Below are 20,056 nucleotides of genomic sequence, written 5' to 3' on the forward strand. Positions count from 1 at the left end.
AAGGCCACATTCGTTCACACTCAGTCTCTGGCTGTCATGTGTAATGCACCGAAACCACAGCTGCCTATCCACATCCAGGCCCCACAGACCTTTCCATAGTTTATCCTAGATGTTTAACATACTGTGGTTCAGTCCACTGACAGCATGTTGACCTCAGTAACCACATTATTCCAATTCACTCTATTCCTTGCATGCCTCTCATCCTCCTGTATGTTAGTCAATCTTTCCTCACTCATTCTCTCCATATGTCCAAACCATTTCAACACACCCTCCTTTGCTCTCTCAACAGAGAATGGGGCCAAGTGAGGATATTCCCTCTAAGGCTCAGTACTATGTTCTTAACGCAACCTAGCTGATGTGGGAAGTGGCAAATACGACAGCTAGAGACTGAGTGTGAACGAATGTGGCCTTTTTTGTCTGTTTTCCTGGCACTACCTCGCTGAAGCTGGGGTAGTGATGCAGTTTCCTGTGGGGCGGGGTAGTGACAGGAAAGGATGAAGGCAAGCAAGTATGAATATGTACATGAGTATATGTATATGTCTGTGCATATGTATGTATATGTTGATATGTATATGTGTGTATATAGGTGTTTATGTATATATACGTGTATATGGTGGATAAGCCATTCTTCTGTTTCCTGGCACTACCTCACTGACACGGGAAACAGCGATTATGTATAAAAAAAATAATAATAATATTAATAACAATAATATATACAAAAAAATTCTCACTCTATGGCTGTTTCTGGCATTCGCAAGGTAGTGCCAGGAACAGATGAAGAAAGGCTGCATTCGCTCACATCAATTCTCTAGCTGTCAGCGTAATGTATGTAATGCACTGAAACCACAACTCCCTATCCATAACTAGGCCCTACATGATTTTCCATAATTTACTCCAGACACTTCACATGCCCTAGTTCAGCCCAATGACAGCACTCTGACCCCAGTATAACACACTGTTCCAATTCCCTCTATCTTGTACATGCCTTTGACCCTCCTGCACATTCAGGCCCCAATTGCTCAAATTTTTTTCACTATATCCTTCCATTTCCAATTTGGTCTCCCCATTCTCCTTGTTTCCTCCACTTATGACACATATATCTTCTTTGACAACCTTTCCTCATAATCAATTTTTTTTTAAATTTTCTCATTTTGAAAATTTTCACACACACTTATCTATACATGCCACTCCATCAAAAAGACTATGAAAATTCATCTCTAGCTTGTACTTTTCTAATCAATTTCTTATTCTCCACCATACTTCCATTTCCAAAACAACCCATGTCTGAAACCCTATCACCTAACAGTGAACAGTCCATAAAAATAATCACTTTATCTCTGTTCACTCGTCTGTTACCATTTCCCCATCAACTCCCTTCCCTGATGCTCCCATTTGTTTCTTTGTTCTCCTCACACTATAGACCTTCTTCCAAATCATTTTCTTATCCTCCCTAAAATTTGCAGACACTCTCTCACCCTAACTATCACTTGCTCTCTTTTTCAACCCCTGCACTTTCATCTCGATCTGCCACTTTCTCCAGCATATATCCCTATTATTGCACTACTTCCCTTATAAAACAAAGTATACATATTTTTGCAAATGAAATGTCTTCTCCATTTTCTGAAGATAGAGATCCAGTAAGAATCCCTAGACATGGTTACAATAAACTCTGTTATATACTAAATCAATGCAGCTATCATAAATATATATGCTTATTCAATGGTAAAAAAGGATACACAAAGGCATGCGAAGGCTTTACAACTTACATACTTTAAATACATTACACTTCTGTAAGCTTACCTTTTTAATCAGCCTCTTTACAAGTGTTGGAACAAGACAGTCTTCCACGTTGCCATTACCAAGCTGCCCATGGACACCCCATCCCCAAGTATACAACCTAAATAGAAATTACACATCAAATTCTAAAAGAGAAATATGACACTGATATAAAGCATATAATATGAATACATACCTACACCTGACTGTGACAATGTATTAGATATTGTATTACAGAGTAAATACATTTAACAGAATATCAAACTAAGAAACACAATGAAAAAAGATGCACATTTAAGTAGCTTTGTAGCTTGTAAGTATGAGTAATTGTATGTCGGACTAAAAATCAAACATTTTTTGAGGCTTATTTGTAAGTATGTGTGTTTGTTGGTAAAATTTGTAAGTCAGGGACCCTTCTGGTCTCCCAATGATTCAGCATCACCCAAGTGACTTTTCATTTGCAGCATAACCACATTGTGCAAGCAGAGTTCAGTAACACCAACCATACACATAAGTATTTGTACAAGCACAAATACATAACATGAACACAAAAAAAACATATTTACCTATTCCTCTTAATTCTCATGTTAAAGTACTTTCTTGTCATTGCAATGCTGTTTCACCCTCTGCATTCTACAAGTATAACTTTGGCTTCAACTCTAGAGAGGACTAGTTTCTTGTATGCTTCCTCCTCTGACTAGGTCAAACAGCATTCAACCAGCTAAAATGTCCTACTCAGATTGTGTGAACCCTGGCAACTCCTGGGCTAAATGGGCGAGAGTGGTCCTTTAAAAGCCAAACTCTGTTCCAACCCAATCTTTTTCCAATGAATATAAATAAGTAAAATTCTAACAAATGCAATGGAAATCTTTCTCTTTCCTTCAATACTGGAGGTATCCTGGGAGGAGCAAAAACTGCTATGAATCAGAAAACAGCCCCAGAGTCACCTGAATCTGCCTGGTTTTATTCAGTGCTTGCTGCATAATTTCAGTGTGTGTGTGTGTGTGTGTGTGTGTGTGTGTGTGTGTGTGTGTTTTGTTAGTGTTACGTCTGCTGATGGTGAGGGATATGTGAGTAGAGGTTGCTGAAATGTGAGACAGGGGAAGGCTAGGCAGCCAGTAATTGTTCTGAGTGCTTTATTTTTTGTGGTTTGCAGCTCTGTTATGTTTGCTTTTAAGAGAGTGTAGGACCAGACAAGTGAAACATAGTTTACAGAGGAGAAAATGAATTGCTTGCAACAGATGCTAAAGAATTCTTTTTCTTGTCCAAATCTGGTGCCAATTAGTGCTCTAATGGCATCTAGTTTGTGTGTTGCTTTTATACTGATGTTCCTGGTGTGGGGGGTGAACGCTGTGTGACTGTCCATTCAAGGTGACTGGAGGGTGAGAGCTGAATTCATGTCAGTCTTGGGTAAAACTGTGATCAAAGATTTCTGTGGAGGTGCAGACATTCTGTTCTGGGTGAGTCACTGAGCACTGCAAATGCTGATGTTTCTTGCTGCTACCATGTCATGAGGCACTGTGATGAGAGTGTGAGATTGTCTCTAAAAGAAAGGACTTTTATGTTGTGGTTTCCTGGAGGTAATGGGATGTTGTACAAGAAAAGAATGAAGAGAGTTGGTGAAAGAACTGCTCTTTGCTTGGGGAAAAGAGCATCATTAAGCTCCTTTGCTGTTTCTTCTACATCTCAGATTCCCATTCCCTCCAAGAAATCCCACAAAGAGGGTGGCCAGGGCAAAAGAGTCTCCACTTATCCCTGCCTTCCATGCATTCTTATACCATTGCTCTGCCTCTGCTCTTCCATCCATTCTTATACCATTGCTCTACCTCTAGCACTTTTCTACTCTATTTTTCCATGTCAAAGGAGGTCTTCCATTTACATCAAACCCTTTAATTGTACTATCATACACTTCTTATAAACTCCCCATCTTACATTCTTTCCACATGCTTTTCTTATCTTTTATCAAATCATTCTTCCCTCTTTCTTAAATTTCTGTAATTGAGGCTAAAGATAAATATGCTTCTACTCCTTCATTGTGACCTTCATAGAACCTTTGAACACAAAGCCCTGGCTCCTATGTGTATGTGAAGCAAGTAATGCATGGGCTGTGAGAAACGGATAAGTGGATATGTATAAAGAGAAGAATAGTCAGTGCTTAATAATAACAATCACTTCATGAAATAATTTCAATTAAACTCATAAACTGAACTTACTTTCCATCCTCACTCACAGCTAATGAGTGGAACTGACCACAGGCAACTGATATGATGCCCTTTCCTTCCATACTGACTAATAAAGTAGGCCGTGGATACCGACCAGTCCCTCCTGTGCCAACTTGTCCATATTTGCTGCTACCCCAGCCATATACCTGTACCAGCACATACTGTATAAATAAAATCACATAATACACAGATACCACTAATCAATGTATTTTGACAAATACTGTTCTAAATGTCCTTCAAGAATCAAGTTACACTTCTACTTACTTGCTACTTAAGTGAAATTTACTGATGCATATGAAACAAAATTATGATGAATCAAAGTGCCATAAACATACCCCATTATCTGTTATAGCGAGCATGTGGTTTTTCCCACCAGCTATGCAAAGTACCCGTATTTGGCTGAAGTACGACAAGAGTCTGGGCTCCGAGCCATCAGATACTGAGGATGATGGAACCTTTCCATTCATGAGAGGAGCAAGTGGAGTGGATCCTCCTATCATATGTGAGATTGTACCATTGATGACAGGCTGTTAAAAGTCAACAAAACAGAAGAGAGTATGTAACTGCTAAATATTAAAGGCATAATATCCAATACTGCTAAACATATACAATACAATTCTCAAAAAAATGAAGATATCTTCAAGCACTCTTCAGTCTATTACATAATCATGCACCTAAATAAAGCATGTGAAAATAAAAACAGTGATATATTTATATAAGATTCAGCACAAGCACTACCATTTTAAAAGCAAGTACTAGATAACCTAAAATGCTGGAAATCTATTACCAAGTTGTTGGATTATTCTATCCAAATCAAACTATCATGATTTGGCTATACAACTGGAAAAGCATGACAAGTGCTGTACTCCAATATGTCACTCACTGAATAAGGTATCCTTGCATTTCAAGGACAAAAATGACAATCTGATAAAGATAAGCATCAAAAATAATCAACCTCCTGATCCTCTGGTAGAGAAACTCCAACACCTGAGATGAGCTTGCGATTAGTTGTTGATCGTGGTCCATGGCCCAGAACTCCATAGTCTGGAATGCCCCATGTGTAGAGAGCACCACCAATTATCACAGCAGTGTGACCATAGCCACAGCACAGCATCTTGCTATGGACTTTCTCTACTGGAACCGGCACAGTCTGAAATGTTTGAATGGGATAGGAGAATCTATCATATATCTATTCTCCAATCCTAATTCAATAGGGAGGGTCAAGTGCACACATTAACATCACACACTTTTTTCTTATACTAACCTATCTTATATTTTAAAAATAAAACATTAACTTCTATACTTGTAAAACTGGATTCTTACTTTTTTACTTTACAAAGTAAGTAACTTTGTCAGCGACAACCAAGGTCTCCATTCGTACCACTTTTATACAAGTTTCCACTGCACTTGATTCTCAATCATTTCTCTAATATTTTCACCTGATTTCTATTATCTTCACCAGATATATCCCAAAACTTGATCAAATTTCTCACTACATCTAGCTATCGATCCCAAGGGCTAACTTTCTTCTTTGTATCTTCTAATCTACTAAAACATGCCTTCTTTATCAGCCTACACAACCATACCATCCTTAAGTACTTTCATCCATGAAACTTTCTAATGATGTCTTTAAACCAAATAACCTTTACATATCTTCATTCCTGATACTATCCATACTTCTAATTACACATTTCACTCACATTAATCATCCACCTTTGCTGCTTTTATTTCTTACCTATTGCGACCCATATACACACAGGTTTCACATCCAAGCATCAGCATTGGAATTAATGTTTCTTTGTACAGCCTTCTTACACACATTATGCTTAAATTATTTCCATTCCCCAGAGCTATCAATGAACCTACAATTTTTCAACCTCGTATGACTACTTTCAACTTCAGCTTTCCCACTACTGTCTTCACTAAACTTCACTTCTAAATATCTAAAGTTATCCAGGCCTTCCATTTCTTCACCATATAAACTGATATCGGACTATCAAATCTAACTGTTTCTTTGATGCCTATGCCTGTTCCAACTGGAACTCCCTCATGGAGGCAGATACGGCAACAGAATCTCCTTAACTACAATCTGACATCTCCTTCCTTTCCAAAAACTTATGTCTTGCTTTTAAATGCATTCACTTTTAACATCCTCCTCCAACACACATTATCATACCAGTCTAACATTCCTAACATTCTATTCAAATCTGATTTTGCTAATATCAGAACATCATACCAACTGTGCCAATTCCAAATTGTTTCTCCATGTATAAGTATTGCATCACAGTCACTCTACCACACCCTGAACTCATGCAATGCTTTAGCCACAAAAACATTGAATAATCACAGTGAAAACACACAACCTTGATGCATTCTCAAAATTATTTCAAACTCCTCACTCATAACCCCACTTACACTTACAGACATACTTTCTTCATAAGAAAAGATCTTAACAGTATTCAACAGTTTTCCATGTACATTACATAAAGTAAAAATTTCATAAAGTACCTTTCTGTTCACCTCATCATATGCCTTCTATAAATCCATAAATACTGCATATAGCATATATCTTCTCTCTAAAACTTTCTATACTACTTGTTTAACTGCAAAAAATTTGGTCAACACACCTTTTCCCTTTCTGATATCCATCTTTTTCCTCTCCAAAAAGGGGCTCACTATCTCTTTTCATACCATCTATTCCTCTACCAATATGTGATATGGTTATAACAATTTTGTATACAAGAATACATAAGCATGTCTTATACAGTATATGGAATTCACAATCTTTGTCTTACCTCTTTAGGAAATTCCACTTTGTAAGTCAGGAGATCAGGATTATACCGCCACCCTCTTCTTTGGTTTAACTGAATCATGATTGCTAAAAACACTTCAATAAAAGCTTCTAGAGACACCAGCTCTTCATTTCCATAGGGAAGGAGACATGAATTCTGGACCATTGAGGAGAGAGATGGAAAGGCTTGTTTTTTACCATTAGTTGTCTGTAAGAATGGCCTGATTGTTGGATGCGTAGGATTATATAGATCAGCCATACGGCGCAAGACAGGAATCTCCACTGTAGCCAACAGACTTAAAACAAGGGCAATGTGTGTCCTAGCTAATGATGGCCTTGCTAAAAGAACCTGCCGCAGCTCTGGATCTGATACACAATGAAGGTACCCAGCTTCCCTCTCTCGAGCAATTGGTAACATACCATCTTTATTGGTTGGACCACTTAGTTGATCTGGACTTAAGGTGTCCAGAATTGGAGAAGCACGTGATGACAACAATACTTGCAGTTTTTCCAAATAAAGTCCCCGTGATGCTGTCAAATACTGCACTGTCTCCCAACGCCAAGCCCCAGCAGCCAAGGTTAGTGCTAGGACCTCATCATAGTACTGGTTGTCTCTCAAAAAAAGAAGTAAATTCCTCAGAGCTTGCTGTTGTGGAGGAGGTTTGTGGGGAACAGGGAGACACAAATGATGAAGATGACAAATAATTGCTAAGTTAGCCAAATTTCGCCGCTCCTCCACTCCCAAGTCCGGCCCACTGACCCCACTTGTAAGGGTACCCATGTATGTGAGGAATTCTGTCACCAGTCCCTGGGCAGCAAACTTGATAGAGCACTTCACATGAGGGCACTGAAAGAATACAATTATTTCAAGAAAAGATGGTACATATGTAAAGGATGATAAAATCAAAATGCAGGGTGCAATGATTCTTTACTACATTACATTTCTTGACACTCTTGTATCATTGTATCCGGGTAAGGACTTTTGCTTGAATTAAATTTGCTCAGTTGGATAACAGTTTCAAATGCACAGAGTTTCAGGCTGGAAAGAACAATGTAGCTTCAGGAGTTGTAAAAGATACGTGGATCAGGTGTTTAATTGAAGAATATGTGCAAGAAACACTTACAGAAACAAGTGGACTTGTATGTGGCATTTAAAGGTCTGGAGAAAGCGCATGATAGGGTTGACGGAGATGCCAAAAATGTTGCAAATATATGATGTGGGAGAAAAACTGCTAGAGGCAGAAGAGTTTTAATCAAGAGAGTAAGGTGTGTGTATGAAACATCAATTCAGGTCAATCAAGCAAAGAAGCAGAGGCCCAACCCTGGGTGGTACAACCATAAGGCCTGAATTAGCATCAGCACTCTGAGACAACATCTACCTCTGTGTATTCCTCTTATATGGGGCTAATGCTCTGAAAACCCAAAAGGAGTAGAAATGTGAGAGAATGTTGCAATTAGTTCAGAAAAGGTAACAACTTAGATATGTAATAATATCAATATGTGTACAAGTCGTACAGATTAATTCAGTAACATAATACACCATATCTTAATCAAAAAGGAAGAAGACATCAATCCACGGAAGGATGGAAGAAACTAAAATAAAAAGAAGGCTGGAATAAAGTGCACACACAAATCTGCAGTCCAAAGAATTGTGTGGTAAATTGGCACCAACAACCAGAGAATGATGAGGGAACTGCCAAAAGGAGATTGTTGACTGGCTGGTGAGTGGATCCAGGCCAAGCCAGTGGGCACTAGAATTGAAAAGGGGTTAGCATTGCAACGGACTTGGGATGAAGGTGTGTCTAACATTTGGGATCCTACAGATTCTTTCAAGGCTTGCAAGACATTCTGACTTTAGGGAAAATTTTTAAAAAGGTATCTACATCTGTAATGTGAGTGTGGCAGAAGAGTGACATTTAAGGCATCTTAACAGAATAAGCACATAAAGTAATCCTAACTCAGGGCAATCATTGAGAGGAATGTTACTAACAAAACTCTATTAAGGTATTCCCTATTTGTGATTTTAAAGAGGCACAGCATATCAAATTTCTTTTCAAAATTATCTTTTTGAATCCCTGAAACTACTCATAACATTCCATTTTACCGAAAAATGTAACATATTAAATTAAAACTATACTTACCCTTGAGTGTTTGTATAAAGCAATGGCTGTGCTGAAATTTCGTGATCGTAGCTTAACATCAGCAGCCAGTTCAAAGAGCTTAGGGTCCAAGGAGAAGATGACCCCTAGTTTGTTGGCACTGTCAATGTCACCAGCTCTGAGCACCAGGTTCATAAATAGGGACTCTACGCTCATTCTAAAGAAACAAAAAGATAAACCACCTCTGACTAACTTTCACTGACAAGTTGAAATAGTACAATAGATCTTTTTCTAATAGCTAAGCTACCAATATCATTTCGATTCCATGCTCACACTCCCAGTGTTCTACTAGTTTCTAGTCAACAAATATCCATTTTTCTGGACCTATATTTGTGGAAAATTCACTACTCATGTATAGTTCATGTATAGTATTCCATCAATCATTATATCTAACATTTCTATTTTCTAATCCAAAATATCAAATCACAGGTAAGAGAAAGGATTCCATTAAGTCATGGCTACTGAAAAAGTCTTACATTTTCAATTACTTGTAAGCCAAATCTTTAATACTGCTGTCTAATGGGTCAACAAGCCTTAATAAGAACCATATTACTTAAGCCTGGTGTAACTGAAAATGAAACTTCTTCACTGGCCTATAATTAGCCATGCAATCCCTATAGTCCATACCATCTTAAAAGTTTTTTAATGCATTTTCTAACAGATTCTTATAACATCTAATCTCTTTCACATATTTCCTGTACCTGATTCTAAGAACACTGTGTTATCTATCCCTAACGCTCTTATTTCCTGCCCCTCCGAACTTATGGAAACATAGCTTTCACCTCCATACATTGAGTTTGTGTCATGGGCTCTATCATGCAAGGTTTGTGCATACTCAATCTGAATACATCCCCATTCACCAGAGCTTTCAGGGAACATCTGATTTTAATCTTTGCATAAATCTACTCTCAACTTCAGTTTTCCATCAGTTTTCCAACTATCAGTCTTTCTCATCACCCTACTCCTTTTACTAACCTTTAATTTGAACAACCTCCACCTATGCATACCATCAAATACACCTTCCATTCTATCCATCTCCTTTTCTGATTCTGAAAACAGAAAATCATCAGTTGCATACAATAAGTGCAGTAGCCACAATTCTTTTTCATCATGGTTTAGCTGTACATCAAACTCACTCCATTCATAAAACGATTAATTAACCATGATGAAAATACAGAGTCTTAAAGACTTGCAGTTACTTCCAACAACTTATATGCACCTCCAATTTACTCTCACACAAAAAGTAGATTCATAAATGAAGCATACACATTTTTTTTTTAGTGCAAAAATCTGACTGACATTTCTTTCCCCTAGTCAAGTTCACAGTCTTTCATCTGTAATAAGTTGAGTAATCCTTTTTAACACAAAAACACAAGATATACTTCTCCATGGGTATAAAACTGGTAAGTACCTTCGCCCTATGTACCATTAGAACCATGGAAAGGGAACCTTATCCTCTTTCTTATAAAAATCCTTTCTTAACATCTTTATCTTGCCAAGTACCTTTTCAATTTAACTTCACTTTTATATTCCATCAAATTAAAGGACACTGGCTCTCAAATTTTATAATCTTGCATAATTCTTGTGATTTCTAAACACATGTTTGGCATTAGTTATGTTTAAGCTAATACTTTCTCATTGTGATATTACAGTCATTTAAGTTATCAGTAGCACACCAACTTGAAATCAGATTCTTCTTAATTTGATATTAAAACTGCAAGATTTAAATGGTTTTGCCGTCATAAAAAAAGAAGAAAAGAATCCAAGAATTCACCTTGGCTGACATATATAGAGAGCTTTTGTGGTTAGCACCAAGCACCCATGAGGCCATGTATGATTCGGTAAATCTACATCTTCCTCTTCTTCCTCGCCCCTTGTGAATCTCCCCAGTACAGAAGATCGGCCAGAGCAAGGAGGACTACTGCTAACCTCCAGTGACACCAGAGGAGGACTTGAGTGCAGGGAGATAATTTCTTCCTCTTCTGGTAGATCAATTTCTTGTATTACTGGGTTTACTTTGCTATCCTGATGAAATAAATGCATTAATAAAGTCTTTAACTGTACAACGTACGTGCATATTTGCTTCTTCATTTTCTCCTAAATATGAAACATTATGTAATAAGAAAACACAAATACATTGTATTCTCTGTTAGGCCTTTATACAGTTCACCAAAGTATTATTATTCATGCCATGACTTGCTCAAATCTATCCATGTTAAATTCAGGTTCATTCTGCCACTTACATTTCATGTTTTGTCTTTTTACAAATCAAATTAATCAGATTTTGAAACAATCTTTTTCCTTCCTGTAGTTCCATCAGAAAAGTTCATTTTGCTTTATTTAATTTCTCTACCAAATATATAATATCATTCTTATGAAGAGAACTGAAGGTAACATCACTCCTTGTGGTACTCTGGATAGGACATCAGCTTTATCAGGCATGGTTCCTTTTGCTACCACTTGAACTTTGTGTCAGTTAAAAGGACTTTAATCCAAATTCCTATCTTAACCTTTGTGTTATGTTCAGCTACTTCTATAGCAAAATTCTTTGGACTGCATTGTCAAATGCCTTTTTAAAACAGACAAAACTGTATCCATTCACTTTCCTTGCATTAAACTTTCTCATTTTTCATTGTAATGGGCTAATAATTAGGTTTGAATGTTTTATCTTAGTGTAAATCCATATTGGCTTTCATCTATAGATTTATCAAATTATCATATATATCCTTTCATTACTATTTCAAAGACTAAAGAGATGGAAAGAAGATTTTTGGGTAACAAAATCTAAACATTCAGGAAGATAAGAAGCATGCATAGGAAAGCATAAAATGGATCAATATGTTATATGTGAGCTGATGTGTTGTCAATGGGGTGAACCAGGGGATATATAGCAGTTAAGGTAAACCATGGGTGGGGTTTGGTGGTGGATGGCAAATTGCAAAACCTGTGAAAACAAAACCTGTGAAAAAGTTTAAGAGAATGCTATCTAACAGAATGTTTATCCATCCGACAAAATAACAAGATATACTGCAAGGATTTTCAATATCATATTGCAGTTTAATGATATTAATGACAACTAGCGCATGTGTTTCTAATGTTATCTCACAAATGCAAAAGAAAAATAGTAATAATTAGATACAAAAAAGTAATAGCTAATAATTATTCATGGCAATATAATCTAAAATAGTCTGATGAAAGAAAAATTACATTAAACTTGTGACCACTCACAATTGTTCCATCAATTTTTGAGGAGGAGGAGAAAAACGTGGAGACCATTGTTAGCTTCCTGCGTGACACTGTGTCTGATAAGAAGATCATCTCATCTTGAAGCACAATTTTATCAGCATCAGGTATAATTTTGAATACATACAACGGAGTAGGCTCCAAGTCAGTACTGTACACCTGCAATACAGAAGCTGTTTGGTAATCATCATTGTATAAAATGACCATAGATAAAGTAAAACATAGTGACAGAATGGAATATATCATGAGAAAAAAGTGAACCTAAGAAGACTATTAATCAGGATATGCATTACATCTAGAAGGAAAATAAGTTTTTATTCAGATTTTTTTCGTATACTACATTCATAAGGTTACAGACACACTATAACATTATGACCATTACACAGATAGCAGATGACAAGTTAATAATGATAACATCTTCCCTAACGAAAACAATTAGCAGCTATACCTGAACCCGCACATGGACATGATGACATGCCCAAGCTGAATTAAAGAGTCAGCCCTCACTTTCCAGATGTACATCAAAAGACAGTACTACAATATGTCTAAGGTGGATGAGTTAGCAACTGTAGATATATGCAGCTCATGAAAAACTCTCATACAGTCAAACTTGTTTCCGTGAGTAAATATCTCGCTCAATCCAAATTTATGTCTTCAATGAAATAAAAATCTGATTTTTTTTTTACAGAAGCAGTGTGGACAAGGCCAATGCCTTAAAAGGCTCAGAATTTTCTCTTTTAACTTTTCTATATTGCCAGCTTTTGGTTAACTCTAAAAACTCATTTTTCTTAAATTCAGCTTCAGTATTGCACTTCTAAGTGACTTAATTTGAAAGCAATTCAAGAGAAATTCCCAATGCTAGTCAAAACTAGTCACTAGGTACAAGACCATGGAGAAGTAACTATCACATTCTTGAATCAATTGGGTTACCAACTGTAGCCTCACAAAAACCTGACTAGCATTACTGGCTTTTCATTTGATTAATTGACCAGCAAAATTCTAAATTTCAAATGATATTCAAAGAAGTCCTTTACAACTATTGGTGAAAGGTATTCAAGTCATATCTTAACCCTCATGCTAACAAAACTCTTATAGCAGAGTGGGGTTACTCTATTCTCATTGTTTTCAACTCGCACACAGTTGCCTGTATTAGCATGTCACCTGAAATCCTGAAGCTTTCTTTTTAAGATTATGGACATCTTAACATTCTTTTGAATTTATATCTAGCTGTCTATGAGTCTATCTACCTGGATGCCCATGCTTTACCAGTTCCATATGGATCAGAGACTTCTCAATGTTTTTGTTTTGTAAGCAACATAATGTCAACTAGAGATATTTATCTCAACACTTTTAAAAATTAACTTATTACATGGTGTAAAACACCTTATTGATCTTGAACATATGTACCTTTGTTGGAAAGAATGCTATATCAGAGAGGTCATAAATCATGCAAACATTCATATATCCACCAATGTCAAACTCTTTGACCACCCTCTCTCATTCTGCTTCCTTAAAAGTTGAAAGTATCTCAAACAAAAAAGGTTTACATTAATGCATATACTATCAAAACAAACATCAAAGAGATCACCAACCATTAAAGCAGTGTTTGGTTTACAATGTCCTGCTAATAAGTATCTTTCTTTGGCATACTGTGGAGTGGCTAGTACATCATGGATAAATTTGCACAGCCTCTCTGGTCGTGTAGCAACAGGCAAAGCAGCTTCACTTTCCCCTCCAGAAGCAATTGAAGTAGTAGAAGTAGTCATTGCCTGTTCTGGTGTGGTCGTTGCCGACATCTCATCAATGTCACAAGTGTCAACTCCTGGATAAAGCTTTTATGTTAAAAACTGAAAATATAAGAATGTAACTAAATAAACTGAAAATTTTCTTCCTTTATGGTGAAGATTATTTTCAATTCCTGAAACTCTAAGAAAATGTGAAATTAATCACATTCAAAAGAGACTTACGCAGAAATATCCTTATATGCTACAATGTCTGTTGTGCTGAGGGACATATGTTTCATGTACATGAAACCAGGTTATGCCATGAAATTCAAAGCGATGAGATAAAAGCTTTCACAAAAGTGACCTTATACTGATAAAATGGAACTATATCATTATTATATATACTTAGTCGTTGTCTCCCGTGTTAGTGAGGTAGTGCAAGGAAACATATGAAAGAATGGCCCAACTCACCCACATACACATGTATATACATAAATGCCCACACATGCACATATACATACCTATACATTTCAGTATATACATACATATAGGTATACATACATATATACACAAGTACATATTCATACTTGCTGCCCTCATCCATTTCTGTCGCCACCCCACCACACATGAAATGGCACCCACCTCCCCCTAAACACGTGCGAGGTAGCGCTAGGAAAAGACAACAAAGGCCACATTTGCTCACACTCAAGTCTCTAGCTGCCATGTGTAATGCACCAAAACCACAGCTCCCTTTCCACATCCAGGCCCAGACACTTCACATGCTCTGGTTCAATCCATTGACAGCACGTCCACCCTGGTATACCACATCGTTCCAATTCAATCTATTCCTTGCATGCCTTTCACCCTCCTGTATGGAACTATGTCATAATAATAAAAAATCTAAATACTTGAAAAACTTATAAAGAAATAGTAATTTTTTTATTCTACTTTGTCGCTGTCTCCTGCGTTAGCGAGGTAGCACATGGAAACAGATGAAAGAAATGGCCCAACTCACCCACATACACATTTATATACATACACGTCCACAAACGCAAATATACATACCTATACATCTCAACGTATACATATATACACATGAACATAATTCATATTGTCTGCCTTTACTCATTCCCATTGCCACCCCGCCACACATGAAATAACAACCCCCTCCCCCCCTCATGTGCGCGAGGTAGCCCTAGGAAAGGACAACAAAGGCCACATTTGTTCACATTCATTCTGCATTGCCTCTTCTTGGACATATATATCTCACATGTCTGCAAATTTATGCTTCAGCACTGATTACTACTAAGATAATAGTTGGGATTAAGATTACTGATAAATGTGGGAGAAGGTCACAGCAATGAGACTGGGGCAGAGGGATGATAAAGCCATCACCATACCTAAAATCAACAATATAAATTAAAAAATGATGCAAGCAAATTCATTACGACTATAAAGCAACCAAATGTCGATGCTCTGAATGGAAATACTACAAATATTTTAACTAACCTTTGTTTTCAGTTAACGGCTTACGTCTGGATCCAGTCTTTGCCTCAGCTAATCTTTGTCTAAGCATTTGAAGTTTTTCTACAGATAGCTGCTTGAGTCCCAGAAGACGGGATCTTGGAGGAGGCCCGGAGCGATGCAGTGAACCACCGGGACTTTCATCATCAGGCCATTCTGGAGTGATGTGCTCCAAAGGAAAAAGATACTGGTTGCTCCGCTGTTCTAGCACTAAGCGCCACTGTCGATCCTCTGTCCCTGTGATCTATCAACGTAAAAAAAGCAATAAACTACATGACATATATGAAAAGATCAGGCTGAGCTTTTAAAACATTAATCTTCAACCAAGAGTTACAAAATTCTACTCATACATAAGTCTGCTCAAAAATATACTCATCTCAGAATATAGGTTTTCAAAGCATAAAACCTTTTTCTTTCTAAGGCAACATCATGCAAGCAAGAGAGACAATTCTTGGGAACATATGGGCTGGGTCCCTGTCCAGCCTCTACTTCAGTGAAGAGGCAGAAGCCTACCCACATCCTTTGTGAATGACTCAAAGGTATCCACAGCCAATGCTTGTTTAATCCATTCAGTAAGACATCTCTCACTAATCACTCAAAGATTACACATTTTGCAGATAATAGGCAGCAACCCAAAGGCAGCAAGAGAAAGTTAAGAAGAAAGGTTTCTTGAACTAAAGGAGGTTAAGGCCAAACAGAGAAACAAAAACAGAAAAAAACTGCTCACAGGATATTGCCACAGAGCTAAAAAGAATATACGTTTTCAAAACCTATGTCTTTCTCCTATGGTTTGTCCCACAAAGGAGAGAATATTCACACAAAAGAGGAGGGTTTGAGGAAACATCGAAAAGAGTAACCTTAAAGCAACATATCTTCAATGGTGATCAGAGGGAAACTGAAAACTGATTCTCCTGATGGAGGAAACCCCTGAACAATATGGTTCGTACACATTAAAAAAAAGAGAGCAGAATGCTTCGTGTGTGTCATCCAGTGCTGGGACCCTGTTAATCTTCTCACTATCTTTTGTATAAGGATGCACCTGGGAACAGAGTGGAATGCTTTGTTACTGTCAACTGCCACTAGAACTTTACAAGAGGGAGGGCATGGTTGGCTGAAGCCACATGGGATATGTTGTGTCAAGTCAGTGGTAGAGTGATTAGGTCTGGAGCCACACTGTCCCATTCCTAACCCACTCCCCTAGCTTTATTTAATCTCACCTTTTCTCATTCAACACTCAGTTTCTCCTGATACCTCCTCACAAGTCTCTTTTTCAAGTTCACTCACTTCCACAACCCTCTTCCTACCTATAAAATTTCGTTTCCTGAAGCCGTCATCAAGATATGATCAGACATCCCACCAGTTGCACCTCTCAGCACCTTCACATCCAACAGTATCTCCTTTGCATCCCTTTCCAGCTTTCCTACTCACCCATGTATAATTATATATGCCCCTCTTTTTAAACCAGGTATTCCCGATCTCATTCCAAAGAAGTCTAGACTTCACTACGACTAGAAGTGGCACAGTCTTGGGCTATAGAAGCCTTGAAAAAGGTCTTGGATAACACCACAACACTTTCATGGAAACTGATTCTGAGGTGCTCAGCTAGAAATAATAAGACATTAGGGAGATCTAAAAGGAAGCAATTATCACAACTTAATACATACTGATAAACAGAACTTACCAACAAGTACACTGTGTCCAGAGAGTTGTCTCGGCACACGTGAAGCTGTGTTACTGGAACAGTTATGTATGTCCCACCCACTTCTTTACCAGTACTAAGCTCAATAAAAGACAGCTCTCCAAGTTCTGTGCCAATGATGGCCAAAGACGCATCACCGACAAGTGTCTGCCACCTGTTGTGAAGAAGATCAGGTTTAGCTCTTATGCTACAAGGATAATCAACAAGTAAAACCCTGAGCTTACCATGAGATAATTTCAGATTTCTTCCCAACACTGTAGTTTATGCTGGGTTCCAGCTTTCTTATAGGATTGCTAAAGCAATGGGCTTTTGATCACTATGTAACAACAACAGATGCATCTTTAGGGACCTTACTAAGTTTGTCAATAAGGTATTTTGTGTAGCTGCTACAACTTGAGGGTGGGCTGTTGTAAAATCTGTTTGTTTCTCTATACATCTAAGTTTTGGAGCCCAACTTTTTAATGCATTCCCTATCAATTATGACCTGCCTCTTTTCAAAAGGTAAGTGTTTCAAAACATCCTTAAAAACTCTTAACACTTTTCTATATATCTCTATTCCCTCTGCCCTTTTCTATTTTCTATTCATAACTTGGTTTATATGAGGAATTTACCCATGACTGAAGCCTCTATCATTAAAAAAATGATACTGTAGATAGAAATAACGATAAAAAGGATAGCACTAACAAAGCAGAACTGAGAGCAAAGTCTTCCTAGCACTACCTTGTGCACATGCGGGGGTTGTCATTTCATGTGTGGCGGGGTGGCGACGGGAATGAATAAGGGCAGACAGTATGACTTATGTACATGTATATATGTATATGTCTGTGTGTATATGTATGTATATGTTGAGATGTATAAGTATGTATATGTGCGTGTGTGGACGTGTATGTATATACATGTGTATGTGGGTGGGTTGGGCCGTTCTTTCGTCTGTTTTCTTGCGCTACCTCGCTAACATGGGAGACAGCGACACATTATAATAAATAAAATATAAGAAAGACACAAATTACCTATGAAGATGGTATGGCCACACATGACAAATAACAAATAATAGGCTGGTAAGGAGGATCTACGGTGAATAGATGATGGTACAAGGAACTTGGAAAAACTGCATAAAATAAGGAAATCTGCTGTTTGTAAAATGCTGAAGGTTGAACACATTTCATTTATGGATGCCATAAGAATGAGTGAATTGTGTGGAATGGAAGGGTTTTTTGAGTAACAACAGTGAAATGAATAGAGATGGAAACATCTGATTAATCAAATATGATATGTAAATAGTAAATCCATCACCTTTCTGTCAGGATCTATCACATTAGTGCAGTTTAGATAAACTACTTCATTTTTCACCTTCTCTCCTGCCAACCTCTAAATCATACATTCCACCACTTACCAGACCAAGGAGGTGGGCCGTGCTCGGCTGCCATTGGGAGGAAGAACCAAAACATCATCTGTCTTGAAGCGATGATCATGAGAAACACCAGGATCCAGCCGACTACCCAATGGCACAACAAAGAGAGTACCATCTTCACCTAAAACAAAAAGTATATGTAACTGAAGAAAAAGCTAAAGCAAGTAAACACAGAACCCTGCTGTAAATGCATTAAGCTCACATAAAAAAAAAAATAAACACGAAAACTTGGAGAAATTAAATGACATCCGAGGAGGCACCTTTGTAAAATCACCTAAAAAAATCAAAGCATGAAATTTCATCTAATAACTGCCAAAGTGCGATGGTTACAAAGTCTAGAAAAATATCCCTTGGGATATTTCCAGTGTGTCATAAAAGGTGACTAAAAGGAGTGGGAGCTGGGGACTAGGAATCCTCCCCTCCTGTTTTACTTTTCCAAAAGGAACAGAGAAGAGGGCTGAATGAGGATTTTTTTCTCTACGGCTCAGTCATCTGTTCTTGACGCTACCTCACCAACACAGGAAATGGAAAATATGTATGGAAAAAAATTCTAAACATAATATCTATATCATACAGAGGGTTAACATTCCACATTTTTACAAAGAAATATCAAGCATATGAAAAATTAGCTTAATGATTTTTTCAAAGACAAATTTTTTTTGGTAGTTTACAGAAACTTTTAAACAGCATCTCTATACCCAAGCAAAAGATTAGAGCATATTTCATCAAAGACTGTCAAAAGGTCATTTTGGAATGCTGCATTCAAAGTCGCTCTAAAAATTCTGTGGATGGTTAGACAATCCATCTGTCTATATACTATCATTACTCCATTCCCAATTTAATGGGACTAATTGGGAACATACAGCCACTGTATCATGCAAATGCTCAAACCATGCCTTGTCATTCATCGTGGTTTCACACTCGAAATGCTTTGAATGAATTTAATTTCCAATCACTCCCCTAACATCTCCAACCAAAATAGTGACAGCCCAAATCAATTTTCTCACTACATCTATAAGTGGTTCATCTTCTAAAGATCAACCTATGAAGAAGATAATGAAAATAAATAAGAACATCTGGAAAGTAAATATAGATGTTTTGATGACTTTCGAATGGAGATGGCCTTACAATAACTGGCCAAGAGTTTAACCTGTGCAAGTCAAGCATACATTTCATTTGTTTTATTACAGCAAAAGTTAAAGAATCTCTTGTCCTACCAATTCCACTAACAGCTAAAACAAACAAAATTAAGAAATAAATTACTTGTACAATGATGTCTCAAAGAGACATTTTATATTACATTTCAAAATTAGGGAAAAATTTGTAGTATATCCCAAGACCTATTGTAGCTACAACTGATGTGAAAAAAAATGCAGTTTGAGGTAGAAAGACTCCTAGAGAAAAGGGCAGAAACATTAACCCAACTGTAAACATATCCTCATGTTTCTTAAGCGATTACAGATGCTTCACATAACTAAAAGGTTAGTGCAAGAGGCATGCCACACAT

The 20,056-nt window shown here is 37.3% G+C and overlaps 1 protein-coding gene across 3 annotated transcripts in view; it reads right to left on the minus strand.

Annotated features, from left to right (window-relative positions):
- ca (RCC1 and BTB domain containing protein claret) overlaps positions 1 to 20,056 on the minus strand; it is a 53,045-nt gene that overhangs the window by 26,640 nt on the left and 6,349 nt on the right. For all 3 annotated transcript variants that reach the window (XM_071679620.1, XM_071679619.1, XM_071679621.1), the window contains exons 4-15: positions 18,532 to 18,670; positions 17,121 to 17,292; positions 15,425 to 15,683; positions 13,784 to 14,013; positions 12,177 to 12,350; positions 10,723 to 10,973; positions 8,931 to 9,105; positions 6,794 to 7,636; positions 4,954 to 5,148; positions 4,334 to 4,525; positions 3,990 to 4,144; positions 1,801 to 1,897 (exon numbers count right to left, since the gene is read on the minus strand). In XM_071679620.1, coding sequence (XP_071535721.1) covers positions 1,801 to 1,897; positions 3,990 to 4,144; positions 4,334 to 4,525; positions 4,954 to 5,148; positions 6,794 to 7,636; positions 8,931 to 9,105; positions 10,723 to 10,973; positions 12,177 to 12,350; positions 13,784 to 14,013; positions 15,425 to 15,683; positions 17,121 to 17,292; positions 18,532 to 18,670 — 2,882 coding nt within the window. The remainder of the gene's footprint in view (positions 1 to 1,800; positions 1,898 to 3,989; positions 4,145 to 4,333; positions 4,526 to 4,953; positions 5,149 to 6,793; positions 7,637 to 8,930; positions 9,106 to 10,722; positions 10,974 to 12,176; positions 12,351 to 13,783; positions 14,014 to 15,424; positions 15,684 to 17,120; positions 17,293 to 18,531; positions 18,671 to 20,056) is intronic.

This window comes from Panulirus ornatus, chromosome 30, assembly GCF_036320965.1.
Source record: "Panulirus ornatus isolate Po-2019 chromosome 30, ASM3632096v1, whole genome shotgun sequence".
NCBI lineage: Eukaryota > Metazoa > Arthropoda > Malacostraca > Decapoda > Palinuridae > Panulirus > Panulirus ornatus.